At 39.3% G+C, this 26,460-nt stretch overlaps 1 protein-coding gene across 1 annotated transcript in view; it reads left to right on the forward strand.

The window, feature by feature from the left end:
* The window catches only part of arhgap15 (Rho GTPase activating protein 15), a 94,405-nt gene extending 70,134 nt beyond the window's left edge, over nt 1-24,271 (forward strand). The window contains exons 12-13 of the mRNA XM_030081389.1: nt 17,009-17,114; nt 23,344-24,271. Coding sequence (XP_029937249.1) covers nt 17,009-17,114; nt 23,344-23,527 — 290 coding nt within the window. The 3' untranslated portion in view covers nt 23,528-24,271. The remainder of the gene's footprint in view (nt 1-17,008; nt 17,115-23,343) is intronic.
* Nucleotides 24,272-26,460: the final 2,189 nt, after the last annotated feature.

The following is a 26,460-nucleotide window of genomic DNA, read 5'->3' on the forward strand; positions in this document are numbered from 1 at the left end:
TTGGGATAGGGTCTAGGAGACAGGTAGATGAATTAGAGGAGGAGATAAATGAAGTTAGTTCCAAGAGATTAATCAGGGGAAAAGCCTCTAAATTATTATCTTTGACAGAAGTCTCTAAGGGGGTTGGGTTAATGCCAATTGTGGGAAGGAGGCTATCAATTTTGTCTCTGATAGCTAGAATCTTATCATTAAAAAAGTTCATGAAGTCATTACTACTGAGAGTTGCAGGAATACAGGGAACAATAGAGTTATGACTCTTTGTAAGTCTAGCTAAGGTGCTAAAAAGAAACCTGGGATTATTTTAATTTTCTTCCATCAGAGATGAATAGTAGGCTGTTTTAGCGACGCAGAGGGCCTTTCTGTAAGTTTTAAGACTATCTTGCCAGGATAAGCGAGATTCTTCCGTTTTTGTAGAGCTCCATAACCTTTCGAGTCCCTGTGAGGTTCATTTCAGCTCAAGAGTATGTGAGTTATACCATGAAGCTAACCTCTTTTGTTTTATAGTCTTCTTTTTTAGAGGAGCGAAGTGTCGTTTGCAGTGAGGCTGCAATGCTATCAAAGAGATTGTCAGTTTGCGAGAGACTAAAGATAGCATAAGAGTCACTAGTTAAATTAAGGTAATTAATGGTAATAAATTAAGTGCTGATGGGATTTCCTCCTTAAATATAGCTACAGCAGTATCAGATAAGCATCTAATGGAAACACTTTTCTCCAACAGCAAGTAATCCTGAAGAAGGAATTCAAAGGTTATCAGATAGTGGTCAAATAAAAGAGGATTCTGTGGAAACACTGTCAAATGTTCAATGTCAATTCCATAAGTAAGAACAAGGTCGAGAGTGTGGTTATCTTTATGAGTAGGTTCATTCACTCTCTGCGAGAAACCAGTTGAGTCCAATAATGAGATGAACGCCGTGTTAAGAGAGTTTTCCGTGTCAGTGTGGATGTTAAAATCTCCAGCTATAATCACTTCATCAGTGCTGAAAAGTAAATCTGATTAGAGGTCTGGGAATTCCAACAGAAATTCAGAAAATGCTGAATTAGGAGGGCGGTATATTATAGCAAATAAGGTTGGTTGAACTATCTTCCAAGCTGGATAAAAAAGAGTAAGTTGTAACCATGGTAACTGACATGAACTGCTTCCATTCGAGTCTCAGGCTGCTCATGCTCTCTATGGTCTTATTTCTTCTTGGATATTAATTTGGCGCGTAGAAACCAAATCTTTGTATTACTGCCCCCTGTCGCTTGTTAGTGCAACTACCTGAAATGATAAAAAACAGAACAAAAACAAAAACAAACAAACAAACACACATACATATATACATACATACAAGAAACAAATAAACAAACAAACAAACAAACAAAAACAGTGGTGCATGCATGGCAGCCGCCAGCCATCCTGGACCACTGGCCGTTCTATGGGGGGATGCTCCTGGGGATGCTAACATACAAAGGACAGCTAGTCAACTAAATCCCTGTGTCAAAATGGCCTGACTTGGCTTATGAACAAAAACTAGTGAGTCAAGAACTTTACAAAGACAGCAAAACACTGAGCAGTTCCGGATAGTTGCAGTCTCTTGCTCAATCATTATATCTTTTTCTCTCCCTTGTTTCCTCTGTCAGTATTTGCTTCAGGTTTCTTGGGCTCTGCCATGATTTATGCACTGAGAACAGCTAGACACAGTTTGTGCCAGTGATGAAGTGCTGTAAAGCATTATGCCCTGTCATTTAGAGCATTTATTTGCAGAAAATCACCACCAGCCAAAATATCAAGAAACATGCAGTGTTTTCAGACATCAAATAATGGAAAGAACACAAGTTCATATTTATTAAACCCTTTTTTCACTTAAAAAGTGTTTAGAAGTCAATATTTAGTGGAATAACACTGATTTTTAATCACAGCTTTCATGCATCTTGGCATGGTCTCCACCAGTCTGTTGTTCTGTTGTTATGTTTTGACTGCAGTTACTTTTGAGGGACTACAGCATTGTTTTGCCATCCAGCTGGTCCTATTGCAAGAGGATAGAGATGATAGTCATGAGTGGGTTTTATACTTTTCCTCGTTAGATAGAATCGTTAGGTAGAATCACGTGCGCTTGTGTTGGAATTCAACAAACACTGGAATGAAATGGCTGCCGTATATGTAGAGATGCTGATTAAAGAAAAAAAATTGTAGTGCTCTCTCAATGTATTAAGTATATTGAGCTCGGGTCCTCTACTTGAGGACTGGGAGCCTGAGGGTTCTGCGCAGTATCTTCCTTCTGGACAGAGATCTCAGATGTTTCTTCCTGGAATCTACAGGGGCCACTCTCCCAGTTTAGGGGATCACAGCCCCAAGAGCTGTCATCTTCTCTTGCCCCTATCTCACCCTTGGGGTTTGTCAAGCTTCTTGTGTTCCTCTTGATGTTGCTGTCACGTAGGATTGCTACATCTATCACTACTGTCTTCTTCTGCTGTTTGTTGACCACCACGATGTCTGGTTGATTAACTGTCACCATTTTATCAGTCTGGATCTGGAAATCCCAGAGGATCTCAGCTCTGTCATTCTCAACCACCTTTGAAGGTGTTATCCATTTTGACCCTGGGATTTCCAGCCCCAATTCAGTGCAGATATTCCTGTACACTATGCCAGCCACTTGATTATGGTCCTGCATGTATGCTGTACCTGCTAGCATCTTTCACCTTGCTGTGATGTGCTGTACTGTCTCAGGGGCATCTTTGCACAGCCTGCAGCCTGGGGTCCTGCCTGGTATGGTAGACCCCAGCTTCTCTGGATCTTGTGCTTAGGGCCTGTCCTTTTGCTGCTATGATCAATGCCTTTGTGCTGTCTCTCAGTCTAGCCTTCTCTGGCCACTGGTATCTTTTCTTGATATCAGCCATTTATACTATCTGTCAGTGGTACATGCTATGCAGGGGCTTGTCCCTCCATGACAGTGGCTCTTCCTCTTCCCCCTCCTCATTGGGCTTCTGCTGCCTGAACTATTCGCCTAGGAGGTCATCTTCCTGATGTATCCCTGGATATTTGATGCTTCATCCTGGATGGTGGCTTTGACACTCACCGGTCCTTGGCCTCCTTCCACTTAGTGTACAGCTTCAGGATGATACTCTCCATGCATTGTGAGGAGCTCCCTTGTTTTGATATCAGTGGTCTCTATCTTTGGCCAGGATATTGTTCGGATCTTGTTCTGTCCATTCAGCTGACTCTTCAGGACCTGCCTTACTCTATGGAGGTATTTGGTTGTGGCTGACCTCCTTCCAGCCTCCTTGTGATTTCCATTTGCCTGCAGAATTCCAAGGTATTTGTAGCTGTCCTGCACATCTGCTATGTTGCCTTCCAGTAGTTCAACCCCTTCAGTTGTGACCATCTTGTCCCTCTTTGATACCACCCTACCACACTTGGTGATATGGATTAGTGAGTTGATATGATTCCATGTCATGGAAAAGCAGGTTATAGGCCAGTAGTTCTGAGAGTCCTTCATGATCAGGACTGTCCAACCTTGGGCCAGTCACTCTTGGTGGGTCCATCAGCAACCATTGCAATGGTTACTGGTTCTTGTTCTGGGAGATTGCTGTGGTCTGCTCTCAGATCCCCCAGCCACTGGGCATTGGTGTTATGAAATGCCTCTGTCTCCTATATGCTTTTCCAGTACTGTTCAGTCTTAGCCCTGGATGGTTCTGTTATTCTTTGGTGGAGAATATCCTTTTTATTCTCCTGGTTTCTATATCTACAGTGTACTATTTCAAGCAAGAACCCAGGGTTGTGAGGCTTTGTTTGGCAGTCTCCAGTGCCTCAGATATGGACAGTTTGTCTTAAAGCTGGTGAATTGCTGGGGGTCCAGAGGGGAAAGGAATGAAAGGTTTTGTCGTCTTGAAACCGATTTTACACTTGATTTAAAATATTACCAAGAATATCATCGTGAAACTTTTTGTAGTGTGAGCGAGAATCTCAGTGGGCTTTCCATCCCTTTGGCACACCAGTGCACTTAGTCCTTTGCAGGAAGATGGCGGCGCGTGTCTGTGCAGTGGCTCCTAGCTCTCCTGTTCTTTGCTGTTTGCATGTATTTTGTTGTGTTTCTGGCTACATCTTGGCGAGTTCTGCCAAGGCAAGCTCGTATATAGTCGATAAGACTTAATCAATATAGGATTACAATGTGGATCGCCCATTACTAGCCACATTCAGAGGACATACAACATACCGAAGGACATCTCCAGACCACCGGGGACCTCATGGATTGTTGTCGGAACCAACAAGCGACGTAGGTGACGGGAGAGAAAGCAAAAGCATGGGTGCCAAGCTGGGCTGCTAACCAGGCTAAGCAAGCAGCCACATAAACTCCCTCTCCCAAGCCTCTTTCTAGCCAACGTCAGATCTATTGCACACAAGATGAGTGAACTGGAACTACAGATAGCTACTGACAACTTTATCTGGGACTGTTGTGTAATGATTATGTCTGAAACCTGGCTTAATAATGCTTGGCGCACTATAGATAGTCATTGTTTACCACATCTCGAAGTTCTGACGGTCATCTGCCGTCCCTTCTACCTTCCCAGAGAGCTAACAGCAGTCACTATCACAGCTGTTTACATACCCCCGGATGCTAACATTAGCTTCACTCTTAACAACCTCCATAGTACCATCAGCAAACAGCAGAGGGCTCATCCTGACGGGGTGTTAGGATGATGACAATGGCAGTGGCCTCCGATTCAGCAGCAAGGTAATGTGTTGTTACAGTTAGGTAGTGTTGTACAGCCCTTGACGTCCAGCCATTTGTAGTCAGAGCAACAGCGGCTGCTTCAGACAATTCACTTTCTATTTGGGCTTTTTTTTTTCTTTTTGTACAAAGCAGGAATTATGGTCTGGCTGAAATGGGCTTGTGAAGTGATAGTGTACCGGGGCTCAATGAAATTAAGCATGGTTTGAAAGCCTGCATTTTCCATTACAGAGTAGGGTCTCATATCCATGGCTACATATGTACCAATCGCTGCAGTGATTTCTACTGGTCTGTTTGAATCAGCTGGAAATGGCTGCACCTTCTGAAATGCTGTGGTGATAGTTTCAAGTGTGTGTGTTGCTCCTTGTTTTGGTCTAGTTACACCTGTTGACATACTGGGTAATGTGGGCTTAAATGAGGTGTCATGTTTCAAGTATTCCCTCTGGTGTAACCTACTGTTGTGTAGCAGATGCAACGTACCTTTTGTTTTTTTTTTTGGTTTTTTTTATCCACCACTTTCTGGTATGGTAATGGCATTACTAGCCATATTGCAATGCACAACCTTAGTTTAGCTTGACAGGCAAAGTATGTTACCTGTTTTTGTGTTGGCTACTTTGCTGGGTACAGTGGCTCTGTTCTCTTTATACATCCATGAGTAGCACAGAGAACATTAAAAACATGACATTGACAGCATTATTTTGGTTTGTGATACATATTGAACTGAAAGCCTTGTACAGAAGGCTTTCAGTTCTGTACCAGATCTGAGCCTTGCAACAATTCTGTCTCTGAGCTCTGCAGGCAGTTCCTTTGACCTCATGGCTTGCTTTTTGCTCATTGTCAGCTGTGAGGCCTTCTATAAAGAGGTGTGTGGGTCATTCCATGTCATTTCACCAAATTTTCAGGACATCCTATGCACTTGGGTCTCAAAAAATTCTGAAAAATTCACCAGTTGTTCCTTATTTATCCAATAGGCACACTGTAAAATTTTAGTTTGCTCGGATGGACACTTTTTGAGATACGGCCAATTTAGTGACGGGTTATGTGTCGATTTTAAGATTTTTGCGTGTCCTTATTTTTCCTCCATTTTCAGGTGTCAATATCTCAAGAACTACACCACATAGGAAACTGAAATTTGGTACGATAAACCCACGCAGACACAGGGAGAACATGCAAACTCCACACAGAAAGGCCCCTGCCCAGCTAGCTGGGAATCGGGCCCAGGACCTTCTTGGTGTGAGGCGACACTGCTAACCACTGCACTGTGCCTCCCTGTTATTGACTTTTTCTTTAAATATTTCTAGAGGATATATTTTAATGTTGCTGAATAAAATGCAATTACACCGGTAGGGATACAGTCGTGCACATAGGGTGTTTCCATGGTTACCGCATGTAGAGTGCCTGGTGTAGACTCCCTGTCTACTCACATGAGGAGCGCATTGAGACCCTACAGATCCAAGGGGTACGAGGGGTTAGTTGCTTACGGTCTCAAAAGACCATTAGAGCAAATAGAAAATACATAGATGTCTTGTGCAATACTTCACTTGTTTTATACACAATTCACCAGGATAAACTTGGAAGTTTTGCAAACCTTGAGGTCCCCAGTAGAATTTACAATAAAGTTCTGTAGGTCTAAGCAAAGCAATTGGTTACACAGAAATGACAAACCCACCCATTGGAAGCATCAGGGTTGAAGTGGTTAAAGACCTGTTTAATCTGAAAACCTAAAGTTAAATAAATAAATAATTTAGCATTTATTTATTTTAACAAGTGATTTTTTTTTTTTTTACTTACTAATTTTCTCCAGTGGTCTTGTTTTAAGAAATGCATAATGCATGGTGCAGTCTTTACAAATGAAATGCGTTAATAAACCATCAGTAGTGACAGCCACTCAGTCAGCTTTACCAGCAATCCCATCACTTCTTTAGCCATCAGTTTCCCTGATTTTGGAATTTAGGTTCAGTGGGGCTGAAAATATGTCCATTGTGTCAGTCATGCTACTGCTGTGTTGTTGTTAGGGTTAGCACCTCATTTAACAGGAAAGGGGGTCCATGCAGCAACTTGCGCCTTATAGTATTTGCTCAATGCAAGTTTGGTGTGATTTTCTGAGAATTCAAATTTAATTGATTCAAAACACTTTTTATTGATTCAGGCTGACATTAGTGCAAGTCATTCTACTAATTTCTTTTAGCCATTCAATTCATTTGAATCGGCAGAGTTTAAAATTGATTTGTCAAGACAATGAATGAATCATTAGACCCATCGTATGGGCTTTTTTTCTTTTTGTAGGCTTGTAGAAACATGGGAAACATGGGGATGTTTTCAAAATTACATTGAGGGAATATAGTGCTGTGAAAACATAGTACTTTGGAAACATACGGCCCAAAATCTTCAGCAGTCCTAGGCCTAAAATGTTAGCTAGCCCGACTGTCCCATCACATCCAGATAATTAGTTAGCTAGATTTCGACAGTATAGCATATTTAAAAGATCAGATTTTTCATTCATTGACATTCAGACATTCAAGGTTTCTGTTTGAACATAACAGAATGAATGAACAAAAATACAATCTAAGCCCACATAAATAAATAACGTTAAACTAAGAAATTGGACAAACTAAATTCTAGAACGCACCCAGTGAAATCCCCCAACAACAGCTTCTAAAGTGGTCATGCTTCTTTTCATATACTGTTACTACATGTTATTTGGGTAAGAAATCTGTGGCTTCTCCCAAAGAAAAAGTAACAGTAACCTGTCTTAGAAGATTCGCTCATGAGCAGAGGGCAACATCTGTGCCAGCCATTAGCTTGTAGACAAATATGTGACTCTCTACCTCATGCCCATCTATCACTCTCCAGTTAAGATCACGTGAAATGGTCTCTTGGTGGTGATGGAGAAGATGGGCCATCATCATTAGCACCACAGCAGCCATCCTGGCTGTATCAGTAATGGGGTTGCAATAAAGGGGGAGATCCTCTGAGCCTGGATGGGCCCTGCTTAAATGAGCGGTGGGATGATTATTCTAGCTCCACTTCACCAGCTCTCTAATTGAAATCACTTAGCCAGCAGATAACCGTGTGTGATTTGCTTTGCCATAATGTGTCAGAACATGTCGATTTTTGGTAACAGCCAACAAGAGAAAGTGTTCCATTTGACAGAGACCAACTACCTTATCAGCAGCCTTTTGCAGCCTTAAAAGTTATTGTATCATTTCTGGGTCAAAGCTCATGTAAACTGTAGCTGTTTATGGTATGTATTGCAAATCTGTGCCTCACCTTTAAAACAAATAACATGTTCTGGTACACCATTTTTTCATATGTACAGTCTCTAATTCTCCTGTTTTTTCTTGTATCCATTCTGTTACTACACTGGAGTGCACAGATCACAGATGCCTGTTTTCCTCCTCCCACCCTTTCTCTGACTCTCACTGTCTTGTTTTGTGAGTTTCTATGTATTTCCAACACCGGGTCCTCAGGTGCAAGGCCCATGCCCTGTTTCTCTTCCCTGTAAGCTGTTCTTGGATGGTGGTGAGGAGCAGCTGTGTTTGCAGGCCATGATCCTGGCACCAATGTAGCAGAATCTATTATTCATGTGGCCCTAGTATCAGAGTGGGGGATCTGGAATCTCCAGCCACCTGTCTCACAGACAAGCCTGCCTTTTTGTTCCCAGCAAATCAGTGCAAACATTTATGAATTGAGTTTTATCTTTTTGGAGCACTGAACACCAAAATTATTCTGATTTTTTTTTTTCCAGAGTATCATCAATAAATGTGCAAAGTAGCAAAGAGATTCTCCTTTTTGTGTGTCTCTGTGTATCGAAGTATGCATGTAAGTGTGCATTTGTATGTTTTTACAGTGTCCTAGAGAGTGGGCCTCTCTTAACATTTTTTTTCTCTTTCTGCTTCTTTGTGAAAATTCTTTTTCTGTTAATGCAAAAATACCATTTAGGGAAAAGCATATTTTCCCTAGTTGTTTGCTCCTTGTCTGTGCCCTAAGTAACCATGGCAGTAGAGTCATGTGAGTTTGTAACAGGGCCATCCAGGTGAGAATGATCATATGAATGCTTCACCACAATTTCAACCAAGTCAGGGACTTTTTCATGGACCACTGTAGCTGAGTTTATATCCTTCATATTTATCCACCCCAGTGACACAGAGGCAAACCCCTTAAGGGTCTTACTTTTATTTTACTTTTATGTTTTTTTACTTTTTTTTTTTTTTTTTTTTTTTTTTTTTTTTTGTATATTCATCCACCTGAACATGGATGTACATATTTTACAAATTTGAGAATTTGATGCTATGACTATTCTGCATCTCCATCCATGCAAACCTGGTTTAGAGGGGCTGTTACATATAATAATATCCTGCATACTGAAAGATTGGCCAGAATTGGGTCAGCTCATCAAAAGCACCAGAAGATATTTTATTGAAAAGGGTAAAGTCCAGATCTAGCTTTAGGTCATCCTGGGTAACATCACTTGAGCATCAAAGAGTCACACACATTTACATTTAAATGATTGTACATATTTATGATTTGCCCTAGTTTTACCTTCTGATCACTTTAAGAGAAGAAAGGAACTGAAATGCAGCTGGCAGTTCAGGACTTACCACAACATGTTTTACCTCTGCAGGCATGAAAGCACACATCCCCACAAAAGCTAATTTTTCTCCCAAGAAATTTGTGCTCAGATGATTCATCCAGAATGACTGAGTACAGCAGAGCCATTATCAGCCAGATTGATTATTCACTCATCCCTAATGATCATTAATTATATTTGTGTATTTTTGCATTTGGGGTACAGAGTGAAGTCCTTACATAAATATGCAATGATTTAATAAATTCACTTTTGTGAAACTGTGCTTGTGTGGCTTTTGTGGGTTAATTGAGCAATCCCCATAACTCATTTACTTCTGATCAAGATGACACCTTTTTCTATGAAACGGGGTGATTTAATGTTACTTATTAGTTAATTTCTTTTTATAACTCTTTGAAACTCCCCCTCATTTGCATGCAAGTAAGCTAGCCATGCAAATCGTTTGAAATGCAAAAATATATCTAGTTTCTATATTTCATCAAGGAGCTTTTCATGTTTAATACATTATAGACGCCATCCTCTAAGACTTTGTTATTCATTAACCAAAAGCACACAATTGGGATCCATTTAAAATCTTAATCACAACCTGCAGGATTATTTGCTTTCTGTTAATATTTGCCTTGATGGGACTTGGGTAAACCAGTGCACTGAGGCTAGAGATTGGTTTGTATAGCAAGCTGTCTCGAAACAAACTATGTCCCTGTTTGTAATGGGATTAAATGTACAGCAGTTTAAGGTACTGAATGTTTATCTGCTTGCTGTGTCACCAGTTGAAACAGTTACCTGGAAATGAAAAAAATAACTTTAGGCCATTATCTGGTTAATTAATCAAATTTGCGGAAAATGGAATAAGCAGAGTAATTTGTACATATTGTTTTTTTTTCTGGACATTCCTCTTTTTCATTATGTTAGCCTCACTTTAGCCTCAACAACTGGTGCCTCAAGTTGTTGAGGCTAAAGTACTTTAAAATATGCACAGGAGTAGAGACGTTTTTATTCCATTCATTATTATACATTGAGTTGAAGTAGTGCATGTAATATTTACATTGTTATTCGTAATTTACATTGTTGATTCCAGTGCAGTGTAAGTCATTAAGTATGTATTTTAATTTCATTATACAACCTGTTGTATAATGACCAATAAGCTTTCTTGTATCCTTGTATCCTTGTAAGGGCCAGTTAATGTCTCTTGCATTACCCTGTGTCATTGAATTGAATTTCATAACCACACTGAGGTTTCTTTGTATTGTTTAAAACAGACTTCAGTGAGGAGTATCCAAAAAGAGGCCCAATGTTGCAGCCTGGGACTCAGCTTGTCAAAACTAATGTTCATTTAATCTTTTGCGGGTTAATGTCAGTTGTCCAAGACATCTCCCATTGTTCCTGAGCTCTGTTGCCCTTGTTTGTGATTGATCTGTGATGACAAATTTTACTAATTAAATGATATTCAGAGGATATTCAACACAATTTTGTAACTATATTTTGTACTTGGCAATGTTTGCATTACTATCAGTTCAAAGAGATTCCTGATTTTATGGTGTATGTTGTTGAAGTGATTCAGCATATTTAGATAGTTTTACCATTTCTGCCTGCTTTATATTAATGACAGTGTCCCCACCATCTGTCCACAATGGTAGGCTGAGGGGCATCTCCAATATGTCCACCACCAATGGCAAAGTAATTAATGAATCATGTCCTTTGTGCCAGTAATAGAATCTAGATTAAATATTTCAAAGCCAGCCACTGTTGATAGGTGGTACATGACAGCAGATGTTGGAAAATATTGATCTCTTCTCTCAACTCTAAAAGTGTGACACCACCTCATTGTGTTGAATGTCCTGTTTTATTGCTTCTCTGACAAACTTTGTTGGCTCTGTTTTGCCATTTCTTAACAAACTTGATGGGAGGGAGGAGTGGAAGCAATTGCTCACGACTCAGGGAAATGCTCCCACATTCCACAGAGCCTCACCTACAGCAGAAGGTCAGGGGCCCGGCTCTCCCTCCCTGAACGTGATGGTCCATCTGTGCCCAACTGGCGGCGGTTGGCACCCAACACGGGCATCTGCCACCTGCGCCCATGCCAGCTCAGTATACACGCAGACATCTGCTGTAGCCGTGCTCAAGGGGAGCCTCAGTCCTACAACAGAGAGCAGGCCAAACAATGTCCTGACTGTGTATGCTAACAACCTACCCTAATGAGAACATGCAGGGCAGACTCTATTAGTATGACATTGCTTAACCTGAAGGGTTCTCTGCTGAGGTGAGAAAGGAAGCTTAGCCCAAGCGAGCAAGGGAAATGTGCAGCATTCTTCAAACTGGCATTTAAGGAAATAAAACAGGTTGCAGGATTCAACAGATAGATGGGTAAAACTCTTGCTTCTCTGTGATGGCACTGTGTTGGGTACTAGTTTGCAAAAGCATACCTTAAAGCTCACAGCTAAAGTATGAAAATTTGTAACTTATAATTATGATTCTCTTTGATTGCAAATGTTTTTCAATTATGTGACTTGACATCTGTCTATGTATCTGTCCATCTATCATCTATCATATTTATATTTACATTTAAAATGGAGAATAACAATATTAACCTGTTCCAGCAGTAGAATGTTTGGCCAGTTTTCTTGTATTTTATAATGGTTGCGTTTGAACCTTAATTAAAGTTGAGCAAGTTTAATGTTTTACATCACACAACCTAATGTCTTCTAACTGAATAAGTGTTATGCAAGTTCACACTTAACAAGAACAAGTTCAAAGTTGAGTTCACACAGATTAAAATGAACTAATTCACATACATAGTTCAAAATTTTGAATATTCCCAAAATGAACTAATTCATGATCACTTCCTCCGTTTTTTTTAAATGAGCTGCCCTGAGCTGTTCTTTTTCAGTATGACCCCCTCCATGAATCTTCAGCCTCAAATCATTGCTACTGCCCATGTCCCAAACTAAATGAATTATTGTGTATTACTATAGAATCACAGACATTACTTTTAAAAGCCAAGAAAAAAACAGTGAGTATACTGTATGTTTTACCACCAAACAGTGTGTCCATAGCAGGACAACTCAAATGATGATTGGTTTACAAGCATAATTCAGCTCTGCATACATTTTTATTATGCAAAAAAAAGTAAAAAAGAAAGAAAGAAAGAAAGAAAGAAAGAAAGAAAAAGAAAGAAAGAAAAAAAGGCTAATGCAGGCTAAATTGTATTTAGCCTGCACTAAATTATGCAGCAGTTAAAAAACATGAAATAGAACATATGCTTCCAAGTGAGCTGGTACAGGCTCTACCACTGGCTTCATCACATTCTTCAGAACACAACTTAGAGAAAGTAACAATGGGAGCAAAAGCCAGACTCTGCTTCTAAACAAACTAAGAGATTATTAACTGCAGTTACTTTGAGAGTCCAACAAGATTCTAAGTATGCACCAACACTGGCAAAAACTGTAAGGAAAAACAGAATCAGGCTGTGGAAAAGTAGACTTAGGTTGTGACTAGTCTGCTGACAGTGCAATATTCAGCCAACATATTTTCACAACTTCTAAAAAGAAAAGAACTAAAAGTAAACATTGTGTAAACAATAAGTAAGTCATTCTCATTCTGTTTGATTTTTGTTCTTCCCGACTTGTGTTTGCTCTGAGAAAAGGCAGTTCTTGAATATCAGAAACTCACACACATCACATCTTCATTTAAGAAGCAGATTTCCTGTGTGTATTTTGGTTTTAAGAGTCAGGGCTATAGCTCCCCAATGTGAAATTTCCCCACCGTGGGACTAATAAAGGAATATCTTATCTTATCTTATCTTATCTTAAAGTCACAACAAAAGATACTACCAGTCAGTGTTAATTTTGACAGCAAATTTTCATGTAGTTTTCTGACTTAAATACCATTAAATTTAGACATTTTAATCATCTGAACTGTTTTAGTCTAGTTTTAGTTGACTAAATATTGTTTTGTTGAATAAATCTATAGTAGGTTTAGTCAAGTAAAATCTAACAGGTTTAGTTAAAGTGTAATGCACGATTAAAATGTTCTTGTAGAGTTTCTAAAGTCATTATATACTCCTGGAGGAAATATCTATGAACCTGTTTTTATGGAATAGTATTAAGGTTTTAACATGCAATACAGGCACAGATTTAACTGTTACGATGTGAAACATGTCTTTATTTATCTTAAAATCAAATACAAATAAAACCAAGTCTCATATAAAAGAAACAAGAATATGTATCCATGTATCAATATAGCCGCTCTTCTCTTACAGTCCAGTGACCATTTACCATTTAAATTTCGTCATAGCTTTTTTTCATCATAAATAAGTTATTGTCTCCTTTTCATCATCACTGATGAAAATGATGACAAAAGTTATTTGTCAGTGAAATTAACACTGCTACCAGTTCAATCCACCAATAAAAGTAGTTCAAATCTTTTTGTTTGTATTCAAGAGCGGTTGCATGTCAAACTTGGTATCACCAAGCTGGATTCTCCCGGGCTTATATATTTAACCAGTAAGGGGGAGAGCCTCTCCACTGGAGTGCTTCAAGGGTGTGCAGTGCTGTACTTAATGAACAGCCTTTTGAGCATGGGCACCACTGTGTACTCAGCAAACTTACCTGTGGTTGGTTCATTCAAATAAGTGTCTTCTTCAGTTTTTCTAGAAATTTGTGGGTTGAGTTTAAATCTGAAAAATGATGCTGCAGTGTCTGTCTTGTCACCACTGGAATGGGAATGATCAGAGCCTCTTGCTTCTGAGTCAGCAGAGTTCACAGTTTGAACTTTTTATTTTAGTATCAGCTGGTACTGCAGAATTTCTTTCACCCAATCCAATTTGTTGGCAGCAGCATAGCTGTCACTATGTGTTCGTTCTTCTCAAGTAAGCCTGTCCTTGACAAAATGCTGTGTTTGACATACGTGGAAGAACTTTGTGGCTGTGGGCTCATGGTCTTACCCTTTGATAATTATTTCTTGTGATCATCATTCACTTGTAAATATTTCCCAAGACTGGTTGGATGCTTCAACTCGATGTGTCTTTTCAAATTCAATGCAAAAATGATGGATATTCTGACTTGATTTTTCAGACCTGGCAGCCACAATTTGCCCAGATATGTGAGATTTTCCACTGGAATCTGTATTGATTTGTTAAAAAACAACTCAAATACATCTTTACTCGTGATATAAACCTATGTTTATATCATGAGTAAAGATGTATTTGAGTTGTATAACATGTTAAGGTTATACTTTTGCTGTTGAAAAACTACCGTATGTATGTTTTCTAAACCTAATTTCAAAACTTTTACCCTAACCCAGAAGAGGGGTACCAGAACTACAATCTGTGCGGAGTTGCAACACACAGAGGTGTCCTGCGCCATAGTTTTTGTAGTTCTAATATGTTATGTCTATTATATGATGTTGTGATCACTAATTTTGCAATCTTAATCAAAGTTTTTGGGTGTGGGAAGGACGCCTGTTTGGTCAGATTTTTTTTTTTCTTAAGATAGTGAAATCATGTTTTTTTTCCATGTTTTGACACTAGTCAGTGGCTCCCTCTATTGGTTTGCCATCGGGTATGATAGTAGAGGTCAAGTGCTTTGCAAAAATGTTGACCCCATGTCTGTACCATTTTTAGTTGCTGCACTGGTTTATCACGAGTAAAGATGTGTTATGAAAAAAAATGAATCTTTAGTGCTATTTTTGACGTGTTTCCACGGTTTTTCCACCCACTGTGTTTCACTGACTGAAAGGGTGGTGTTCAATAGCGTAACATATCAGCATATTATAATCTTCTTTTAAGAAGATTTGACAACTTTCATGCACTTTATTGATGAAAGTTGCCAAATCAGACGTCGCTGATTAGGATTATGGGTAATGTAGTGCTTCTCCGTGATATGACATGATAAATGTAATTTCTACTAAAATCTAAGGTTTTGTTTTGGTTGTTCAAACACAATCATATGCCAACCACATGGGCGCCTATGCCAGCCAGCCAGTTGAATTTCTTTGATGAAATCCAAGGTTGCCAGTTCAAGTAGTTTTTAGTAATAGTTAAAGAAGCTAATTAAAAACAAAGGGAAAACCTCTAATACCATATTGCTTGTGAAAAATGCAATGTGCAAGGATCAACAAAGGATAAGGATTTGGTTGGTGGAGAGAACTGAGAAATTTGAAAAAGTTCAGGACAGATGCAGTGTTGGCCCCTCCCACAGTTATAAGATATACCCATGACTAATTTTAATTGGCAGCTGATCTGATTTGTTTCTAAAACCCTTGTGTACTTTATAATTTACTAATAAACTGTTTATTTGTTTGTTTTACAATTGAACAGTGAACGCAAGCACCCTCTGGTGGGGTGGCGTGGGGCATTGGACTTAAAAACATTTCGTTGCCATATAATCTTCCTAAATAGAATAGATTTACAGCAGGCAAACATCTGTTTGGATTAAAAACGCAAAGTTGTTTGGAACTTTGATGGTTTAAAGGAGGTTGATCCTTTGATGTCTGGTGGTTTTGATATCTCTGAGACTGTGAGGACTAAATTGAGGATTTTCCCCACCCAGATTATCTATCTCATCTGACCAATGTACTCCAGGTTTTTTGATTACAATTAAGTAAAGTCTTAGCAGATTCATCAAAACAGATATTACAGTAAGAGGTCACTCAGTGGTGATTTTTTTTTCTCCTTATCATGTTCTTTCATCAACATTGTGGGAATTTCCAGGAGTATAACCGAGCAACATGATCCTTCTAGTGTTCCCATAAGTAAAATTTAAAGCTTTCCAAGAGACAGGAGTAGGATGGTCATTTTGCCTGGCATTCAGGATCTGCTTTAGTGCCAGTATCTGTAATCCCATAACGAAGAGGTTGACAGGATATTCCCACATGGCTCGTAACTTGTCAGCAATCAAGGCTCATGTTACAGTACCACACAATAGCATCTCGTGGTTTCCTATACTAACAATAAAAGACAATGATTCTGCACACTAAAGACTATGGACATGAAGTTTCTTCAAACTAATTTATTCCTTAAACATCCTAAACAAAAAGTTACAAGTGGAAAAATATATACAAAAAGATGACATGAGCTGTTGAATACTTGTGAATATAATCTACCATAAGAAAAGAGAAACAGGAACAGAGAATTGTGCAAAGATAAAACATGCCGTTCAAATATTTTCCCCCAAAGAACACACTTCAATCCAACTTTTCCAGTGGCTTTCCCTTTAGGAGAATCAAGTTAGGTCCAAATCTTCTGTAATGCAACTGAGGTGAATGACTTTAGCTTAAAGATCCAAAAGGTCTTCCTTTATAATTTTTGGTTTCCACCTCTGTGGTGTTGTAGAACTGTCATAATGCAAATGAATGAATGAATGAATGAATGAATGAATGAATGAATGGATGAATAAGCAATAACTCCGAAACAGAGTGATTAATAGATGGAACTTGGAGGTGGAGTGAGGATAATCACAGAAGCATTTCATTTTGATCCATCTATGGGGGGTAAGAACATAACATTAGCAAGTTAGTATTGTTTAAGAAACTTCATTTGTGCTTTTTAGTTTTTTTTTTTTTTTTTTTTTAATTAATTACTCATAGCTTATGTTATTTTTGTTATATTACTTAAGCGATTAGACTGCTCCAAGTAAACAAATTGATCAATTTAATTGTAGTATCACAGCTAACCTGTAATGTCAAGTATAAAATGTCTCAATGTTCTGCACAGAAACAAAGGATCGCATGCAAAATGTGCAGGCTGTGAAGAAGCTAGTCCATCAGCTACCCAAGCCCAACCAAGACACCATGAAACTCCTCTTCAGTCACCTACAGAGGTAGGTTCATGTCATTTGCAAGCATTCAAATCTATTCTGAGTGCACAACTTCCACAAGTCATTGTTTTAGAATATAGTAAAATGGCAAATTAATCATATTTGATATATCCTAGATGTATATTATATCTATATTTTATATATAGGTTACATATATCCAAGATAAATGGACCCATTGTATTGACACACGTCTGTTCTACTTACGATGACTTTTCCTAACTCAATTGTAACATTTACTCTCCCCACTACATATCTAACTGTAACCCTTAGTATTAAATAGTAACTGTAAAATTAACCGTAATTTAAATCCTTATCTCATACTAAACATTACCTTAAATCCTAAGCCCTCCACACACTACACCACACCACACAATAACTACTATTGTATAAGCCCTTAGTCAGGTCTGCTGTGCACTGTTTCACACTAGCAGATTGACAGAGGGTCAAGCTCATGATTTTAAGAGGATGGAGAGGTCAGACATTCTCCTGCCCTTCCTCAGCACTATCCAGGTCCCATATGAGGCTTGGGGAAGTGATCTTAGTGCTGTGTGTGCAAGTTGACTGGCCCCTGTCCACTCTGCCTGTCCTGGACAGGCTAAAGGGCCATATGGCTAAACCCGCATCCCCAGAGAGGTGTTCTGTCCCACCCTTAGCCCTTCTCCATATTTACCAGCCTGCAGAGGAGGCCAACTGACTCATTTTAGATTTATAAGCCCCTCCCTAACTGGAACATACCCCTTGGCCGTGGCGGGAAAACGTGTTTGTCTGTTTGGTTTCACGTGCCAAGTTCTTCAATTAGTCCAAAGCTCCCTATTCATATTCTTGCAAAATTGCCCTTGGAGGATGGCTGCAGGGATAAACTTTCCCTGTGCTTTCTCTTCTCACTTGTTTGCATGATGATAATCTGTATTTTTCTTTCATCCCTCACACACTAACTCTCTAACTAACACTACTCATTGAAACACACCTATAACACACCTTCCCAAAATAGAAATTTGTCCCTACCAAAACAGTTTCAGACATTTTTCACTTGTCTTTTCCCTTTTGAGCTCTGAACTACCAACTCCCTCACCAGGTTTACCACACAGGACCCTGGAAAAAAATGTTATAAAATGTTAAAAAAAAAAAGGTGTCAGTAGCTGTCAGCACAGCTACTGACACCTTTTATAACATTTTTCATTGCCTGATGCATTGTTTCATTCACATGCTTTCACCGCAAGGGCTTGTGGGGACAGGGTAAATCCCAGCCAGTGCCTCCAAGTCTGTCCCTGGCCACAGTATGGCTTCCCTCTGCCCTCTTGCCATGAAAATAATCAACCCAACAATGTCTCATGTGACAGAATGGTAAGCGAGTCTGTGCCAGAGGAACAGTGTCAGAGATGGGGCTGCCACACCCATACCTACTGATGTGGCCAGGCCCTTATTCACTTATTTCACCCATGTCTTTCACCCTGTCCTTTTCTCTCTCACCTCATTACTCTTTCTTCATGTCCCTCCTCTCTTCTCCCACATGTTAGATGCATAGTCTATGCCAAAATTGCACACTAGACCACACCAAATGAGAAACGTGTGATTTATTTATTTGCATACTTATTATTTGCCTATTTCTCCCAACATAAAAGAGATATAGTGTAAATACAGTGTATACACAGTGTGTTCCATAAGTAAAATGGGGCACTGGGGCTTTAATTACAAAGAAAAAAAGAAACTTTTCCATGCCTATCAGATGACCACAGTTCTTATCAGAGATGTCAGATGAGGTTATAAGATTGTAGTTTGGAGAGTGAGAGAATTTCTGTATTTATCATTTATGTGTGTGTGTGTGTGTGTGTGTGTGAGAGAGAGAGAGAGAGAGAGAGAGAGAGAAAGAGAGAGAGAGAGAGAGAGAGAGAAAGCGAGAGGGAGAGAGAGAGAAAATGTGTGAGTTCTCATCTCCAACAGTGAGAGAAAGAGTGTGTTTTACGATCCTTGGCTTTGCTGAGGGGTTTTATTTCAGCCCTGGCTGGGGCTGGGCCTTTAGTAATGCAGGAGTCTATGAAGTTTTTGACTCCTTTGTTGTGGCTTCATCCTCTGCTTGTGTGGAACCAGCGTTCCTCTTTTTTCTCCCAAGTCCGTGGGGTCTGGCTTCAATATGGAGCTGTGTACTTGCATTGTGATGATGTGGTCAAAGAAACCAGATTCTCTGAAGTGTACCTTCACTTAGCCATTCTATTTCTTCCTTCTTTTGTGGGTGTTTTTGTCACTGCTGTTCATGGTTGCCATTTACCACAAGGGTTTTAAAACATCCACAGGCTGAGTTTTCCGTCTCTACTTCTTGCTGACCTTAAAGAGCAGTGAAAAACAAACCTCTGGAACAACCTCTCTATAGGCGTGGCAAAGCCAATGCTAGTCCTGAGATCAGTGGGTACCCAGTGGATTAAATCCTTTTTCAGGCAGCTCTGGTGTATGCAGTCAACATTTAGCATAAATATTTACCCCATAGTACACTGAAGATGCTCACTGGAAACCTTTCAGTATTTTAACTTTAGTGCCTCACACTGGTAGGATTTAGGTTTCACTTTATGACACTGAAGCCTCCTTTTTCACCCTCTGGGCCACTCATCCACCTCTGAGCCATTACCATCCACCATCACTCCTTCATCATCCTCTTTCTAGTCCTCTTCCTCTAGCTCCTTAGACCCTTCTTTCTCTTCTCTTCCCCCTCCCTATCTCAAATTATCATCTGTCCCATGATCCTGAAGAAGTCAATGATCCTGACCCAATTAGAAGAAGCCTTCCAGGCGAGGAGGGAGAGGGACACCATCATGGTCCAGCTCCCATTTCCTGTCATGCCCCCTGCTCGGGAAAATGAGATGCTAATTAATTAGCATTGGCATCTTGGGCTGCGCATGTCAACTTATGTAGAGATATCAATGGCTCGTCAGTTTACATCAAGAGTCCTGTGGTCACCTCCTGGGCATGCTGGACACTTGCTATTATGCATGTCACCATGGCTCCCTTGAATAACTGTGCCAGTATTTTGCCACTACAGTAAGTTGGGTCGAGGATGGAAAGAAGAGAGCGGAAAAAGTATGAGGAGATAAAAAGAATGAGCCATAAAAAGAGGTAGCAAGAGGAGGAAAGGATCAGGGGTGTTATGATGGAAGAATGTTGAGGAGGAAAGAGAAACAGGAAGCAGATGTTAACACTAGCTCTCAGCTGATTGCCAGATAGCAGGAGAATCAGCCCTAGAGCTTAGATGACGTATTCCTCCTATGAATATACAGTAGAATTACTTTAATACTTGAGTCTTCTAATTTGAGATCATTAGTGAGCCATTAGGAATGGCAATCCAGACCGTCCAGATCAATCCAGATCATTGTACTGTTCAAATTAAGTTAAAATCCTGATGCCAGGACAGGCATGGAACAGTGATGTACTGTGTGCAGGCACGGGTCTGAGGTGAATTGTAGACATAAATGGGAAATTATAGTGTGTACACATTCAAATCAGGTTTCACTTGCATTGCACTCAGGATACACAACAAAGTATTTAAGTACTTCGTCACAGAAATGTACCATGTATGCTGTACATGCATAGACTTATACTTTCTGACTTTGTAATTTTGACTCACACACACAGACACATCTTGGACCATGATCTTTTATCATTCTGTCTCATTTAAAACTTTTAAAATCGTAGTTTGCAAGTCCTGCCTTAAGTTTACATTTATTTGTACATAGTAGTCATCCTCTGACTGAATCCACTAAGCCATCTTCATCACTTCATTTCATCATTTCATCATTATTTTTTGTTTTGTTTTGTTTTGAAATTCAAGCTGCATTTTATTTTGAACATGATTTCCAGATTTTTCTCTTCCGATACATTCTAGAATTAATTTCGAGATTCAGAAAGCAGTCTTTACCTTGCCATGTATTTCCCAAACACTAGGCAAATACCAATCTTTTAGCTGTTATGCTCCCTCTCTGTAGAACAGGCTTCCAGTTAACCTAAACTGTGCCACTGGCCTAACCTCTTTTAAAAGTAACCTCAACCATCTTTGATTAAGCCGGTCACTTACTTTGCAGTTTTGTTGCTACATCTGATTTGTTTAGTTTAGTTATTTTTTATTTATGTACTTCTGTTAATGTTCCCCATCGTCTTATCATTATTGTCTGAAGCAGTAGTAGTAGTGGTGGTAGTATCAGTATTATTAGTATTATTTTATTTTACATTGAATTGCCTGGGCATTAAATGTGCTATATAGATAAAATCTGACTTGACCTTGACTTAAAATCCTGTAATTGGGATTTGGATTCATCTTTGCAAGCACAGATCAACTTCCTGATACTTAGTTTACCCACCTGTAAACTAAACCTGAAATATGAATACAATTAATGTAACTTTCTTACAACAGTTTCTACCAACTGATCAGCTTTTTTGCCAATTAGTTCGAAAGATGACATGTGTGATGCATGTGTATCCTACCACGTACCAGTGTTAGGATGAAAACACCAAAATGAAAACCAATAACAGTTTGCTTTACAGTAGTGCTATTTAATCACACACTGACTTTATTAGTGTTGCAATATTATTACTTCACTGTGCATTCTTTCTGACATTATAGACTGAAGGCACATTTCAAGTAAAATTTAATTTCTTTGCTCAAAGTGAGACGATGATAATTATTCATCATGATTGTGTCAGTGTGGATGATCATCAGGAGTTTCTTTCATTAATGAGGTTGAGGAATATGCATGGAACACATGTGCTCAGTCCATAGTGTAATGTTACATGGCAGGACAAGATGTTGGCTATCACATGCAGTTAACCCTTTAAGAGCCAAGCTTGCAGTGGCTTCAGATGCTGATTTTGACCTCATTAGGAAAGCCCTCAGAGGGCGAGTAAATGTTGTACACTTGTTTACATACATCCTAAAATACAGCTAGAACTATTGTGTCCATATCAAAAACCAATCAGATACTGGGAAAAATAGAAGACAAGAAAAAGAAAACTTATTTACAGGAGTATACATGTGCAACACATCTAAGCAAAAACAGTGTGTGCGCGCTATGAGGACAGAAAATTTACAGCCTGTGTTTTTGCTTTGTGTTTTATGACATGTAAGCCATAGATAACATCAGTTTGGCTCTGCAAAATACCAGCTTTAGACGCCACAGCGGCACAGACGAACATGCCTGGCACACTGACAATACCTTTTGGATGCAATTATGCACTGAGAGGCCCTGTGTGCATCCGTTTTGGGCAAGAGGGGACTCAATCCCACCTCAGAACGCTTCGTCAAGAACCCACTGACAGCTTGGAGAGCAGCCCTGTGCCGCGGTCCTTCCATCTTGTTCCAGGCCTCACTACATAACAGGCCCAGAAGCCTGCGGGCTGCCTCCTTCATTTGGTTGGTCCCCCTCAGCCTTGCCTGCCTCTGTCCGCCAGCCAAGCCTCAGCACAAGGAGAATGCTACACTCTTCTACACACTCTCTGCTCCATAGTACAGAGTAGAGACAGTCCTCAGATGCTCCCTACCCTTGGCTTAAAGTCTCACCAGAACACCTATCTAAACAATAATTTCAAAGGAGAAGACAGTTGACACTAATACACATTGTTCACTAGAGTCTAGGTGAATGCAGTGTAGTTGTCTACCTTTGTGACCTGTTGCTAACCACAGAAAATGTAGTCTTAGTTTAGTTGTGGATCTTGTTCTCCAGTGCCAAACTTTTCTGGTTTCCTTGCCTTTCCAGACTCCTTGCGTTAAACCTCTATCCACATTACTTTTAGAACTTTCCCTGTTGAGTCAATGGATGTTCTGCAATGTTCACCACTGCTGAATTTGTGGTGTGGAGAGTGAGGGGTTTGAGTTGTGGCTGAACCTGGATCTTTCAGTACCTAAAGCTGGGTTCACAAAATGATATACCAGTGTTGCCAGTCTTGCAACAAGATAATCTTTCAGCAGGGACCATTTAAGGGTAAAAACTACCGTGCATACAAATCTGAAAGATAATATAGATACATACTGAGCCCATAAAATGGAGAAGTGATGAAGTATCTGCAAAGAACACATCTGATCTTTATGTACCCCAGATCTGAGCTTGAAAAGCTATGTTTATATTAAATTTATAAATGCATAATGCATTGTTTGCTGAGTGACTATATTGGATGAGCTGTACAATAATACCCCCATATGATCTTGCTTGCTATATACAATAACAATTTTGTTTTGCTCTTTTTTTTTTGTCAGAGTCCTGGTCTATTCTTCAAAAAACCTAATGTCAACTCAGGGCATCAGTATTGTCTTTGGCCCAACACTGATGTGGCCTGAGCTGGACTCCGGGAACATGGCAGTCAACATGGTATACCAGAACCAGGTTGTGGAGTTCATTCTCATCGAGAGCCAGGAGATCTTTGACCTTGACAAAAAATAGGTAGTAAAGTAAATTTGCAAGCAGCCAACCACCCCCCACCTCACTGAGTATGCTCAAGTACCTAACAGCTTTCAAAGGGAAGAATTTGTACAAATGTAAAAAAAAAAAAAAAATACTGAAAAATAATGCAGTGCTGGTTCTGGTGTGGACTGTGGGAATAATTTGGTGGCTAGTATTCGACCAAAATTTGGGGATTATCCTTTTTTAGTTAATACCAGTCAAGTTTTCACCATTGTAGACTTATGTCTAAAAATACTTTTAAAATAATAGGTATTAGTTAAATTAGTTAAATTTATAACTGAATAATAATGAAATTGCTGTTTAAAGCACTCAAATATGTGAAGAGGAGGACAAAGACTACTCAAATGCAGTAAATATAGCAGAGTATTTTTGATGTGATTGGTTTGATGCCATCTCTGCTGAAGATAGACATAATTAGAATGAAATGCGACGACATCACAGAACTACTCAACCACTGGGTTGCTCCAAAAATGGCATGGTCATTATATGGCGGAATTTGTCTGTATTCTCTCAAATAATTATGCCCACTTCCTACTGTGGTTCTGCAATCAATGTTGTATCACTGAAAAGGGGGGTTTGCTCCTCATGCGTATGAATAGGTTTACCTTGAAAATGTAATAATGGTCTGAACATACTGATTGCAAATATCCTTTGTCAGTCTTTAAACTGCCTCAAACTGTCTCTGTGATGTTCCTTTTGAACAATGTGCTAAATGTTGGAGATATTTTTTGTTACAATTTTAATTTGTCATCATTATTATTATCATTACTATTGCTAACTTTGGATAACATTTCTTGAAGAGCCTGTATTTGGACTTGATAAATGATCATTCCCCTTTCCAGTGTTTCCAGTATCTTTGTTCAAAGCTGTTTCTTTCTGGCTTGCCCTGAATTGCTGCACAAAGCTGGTTTGTTTGTTTTGTTTGTTTGTTTGTTATTACTCCATCCATTTTGCATACACAGTTATCCCTATTCAGTGTCATGGGGTCTTGGGGCTGATCCTAGTCCTCTACTGCATACATTTTTTAAAGATTAATTAATTCATTCATTTTTAGGAGAAAATTATTTCACCCTGTTTTTCCTTTTTAACATGTTCAACACGTATTTATCCTTTCACAATATGTTGCTCCAGTGCTGCCACAGTTAAATGTCCAGCAATTTCGCAATTCTCCATTATTCAAGGGAAATAAAAAAAAGTCAAAATTAAGGAAATACATTTTCTAGTAAATTTGTTGTTGTACATTATTCCAAATTAGGTTAAATGTAAGCAGGCTGCACAACAAGGAACATACATGAGCATGTGCATATTGAACATCTTGTCACCTAGTGTGATCAACAATGGATCCTCAGATCCTTACAAACAAGTTAGACATGGAATACCTTATCTCATCCAAGAATAAACAGGAATATTTTCATTAAGCCAATTCTTATAGCATGGAGTGGAGGTCAATTCCTTTTTTTTTTTTTCAAAATAGCCCTTTGGCTATAACCATCCATTGCATTTATGGCGGCATCCCTCACATCTCAGTTGCTGTGGCACAAAGAAGACTCCGAGCAAACCAGGTCATATCAGATATTCTTCTCTGGAGACTACCCCGCCCATCAAGAGGAAGTAGACCACTTACATTTCCAGATGTTCTGAGCAGGGATACAGGACTGACTGTGAATGAACTTGGTGTGGCAATGAACAACAGAGACCAGTGGAAGCAGCGCGTGTGGATGTGGCACTAGAACAATAATGATGATGATGATGATAACCATCCCAAACATGAGAAACTACTGAATCTCAAATGATAACTCAAAGGCACTCTCAGAGCAACCCATCACAGCAAAAATACAATCAGGAATAATTTGCTTTCCAATTATTACACTATTGAAATATCTCAATCCAAAACTGAACTTATAGGAAATAAAAAGATGAGGTAGAGTCTCATCACCAGAATTATATGTGTGACATTGGGGTGAAATAGAAGTTGAATCTTATTCACCTTGAATAGTATAAGCGATGTACTGTTTTAAATTGAATGAGCTGAAGCATTAATATTAACAGAACAATCTTTATTTCTACCCAACCCTTCTTCCCAGAGCTCATCGGGCAGTTCAGAACCATTTTCCTTGTGCTAAGTCCCCTTAACATGGTTAAAAGAGATGATCTGTTTAAAGAGTTTAACTAGCTGTGAGACTAATGCCCAGGTCACAGTGTGAGCAGTCCGTGTGTGCCACAGGCCCTCTTGATTTTCATTTTAGCACCCATATTAAAAGATTAGAGCCACACAGCCTGGAGAGCAATGTGTGTCAGGCGCGGCTCGAGCGTCACTGAAGCAGAATGCCATTTAGAGTTACGGCGTCAAGCCTGTTTTCTCTGTGTCAGACATGAATAAATCCATTTTTTTGCAAACTACTTTAATTGCATAGAGAAAGTGAAGGCTATGCCTATGTGGATTTTCAAGGATGCTGAAGTTGCCAGTCATGGTCCCATGTTGCTGCAACCTTCTGTTTCAGAGACTGCCTTACAAAGTTTCTGGCCTGCAGATATTGGAAAAAGCGCCTACATGTGAGATAACATTTAACTTTTACTTGATTAAAAGCAGCAAGATGTTTATTTAAAAAAATCAAATCTTTAATCATCAACAATCCTTTTTCTGCCCAAATGGTAAAAATTTTGATTATGGTAGAATGGTGCATATACAGGTGCATTCAGAAAGTATTCAGAACCCCTTCACTTTTTTCACTTTTGTTATGTTGCAGCCTGATGCTACAATCGTTTAAAATATTTTTTTTCCTCACTAATCTACATTCAGTAACCTATAATGCCATAAGTGAAAACAGAATTTTAGAAAGATTTCCAAATTCATTAAAAAGGAAATTACACTGTGCAGGATCTATACCAATCCACAGGATCTGTTTTTCCTC

Source organism: Myripristis murdjan, chromosome 21 (assembly GCF_902150065.1).
Source record: "Myripristis murdjan chromosome 21, fMyrMur1.1, whole genome shotgun sequence".
Classification (NCBI taxonomy): domain Eukaryota; kingdom Metazoa; phylum Chordata; class Actinopteri; order Holocentriformes; family Holocentridae; genus Myripristis; species Myripristis murdjan.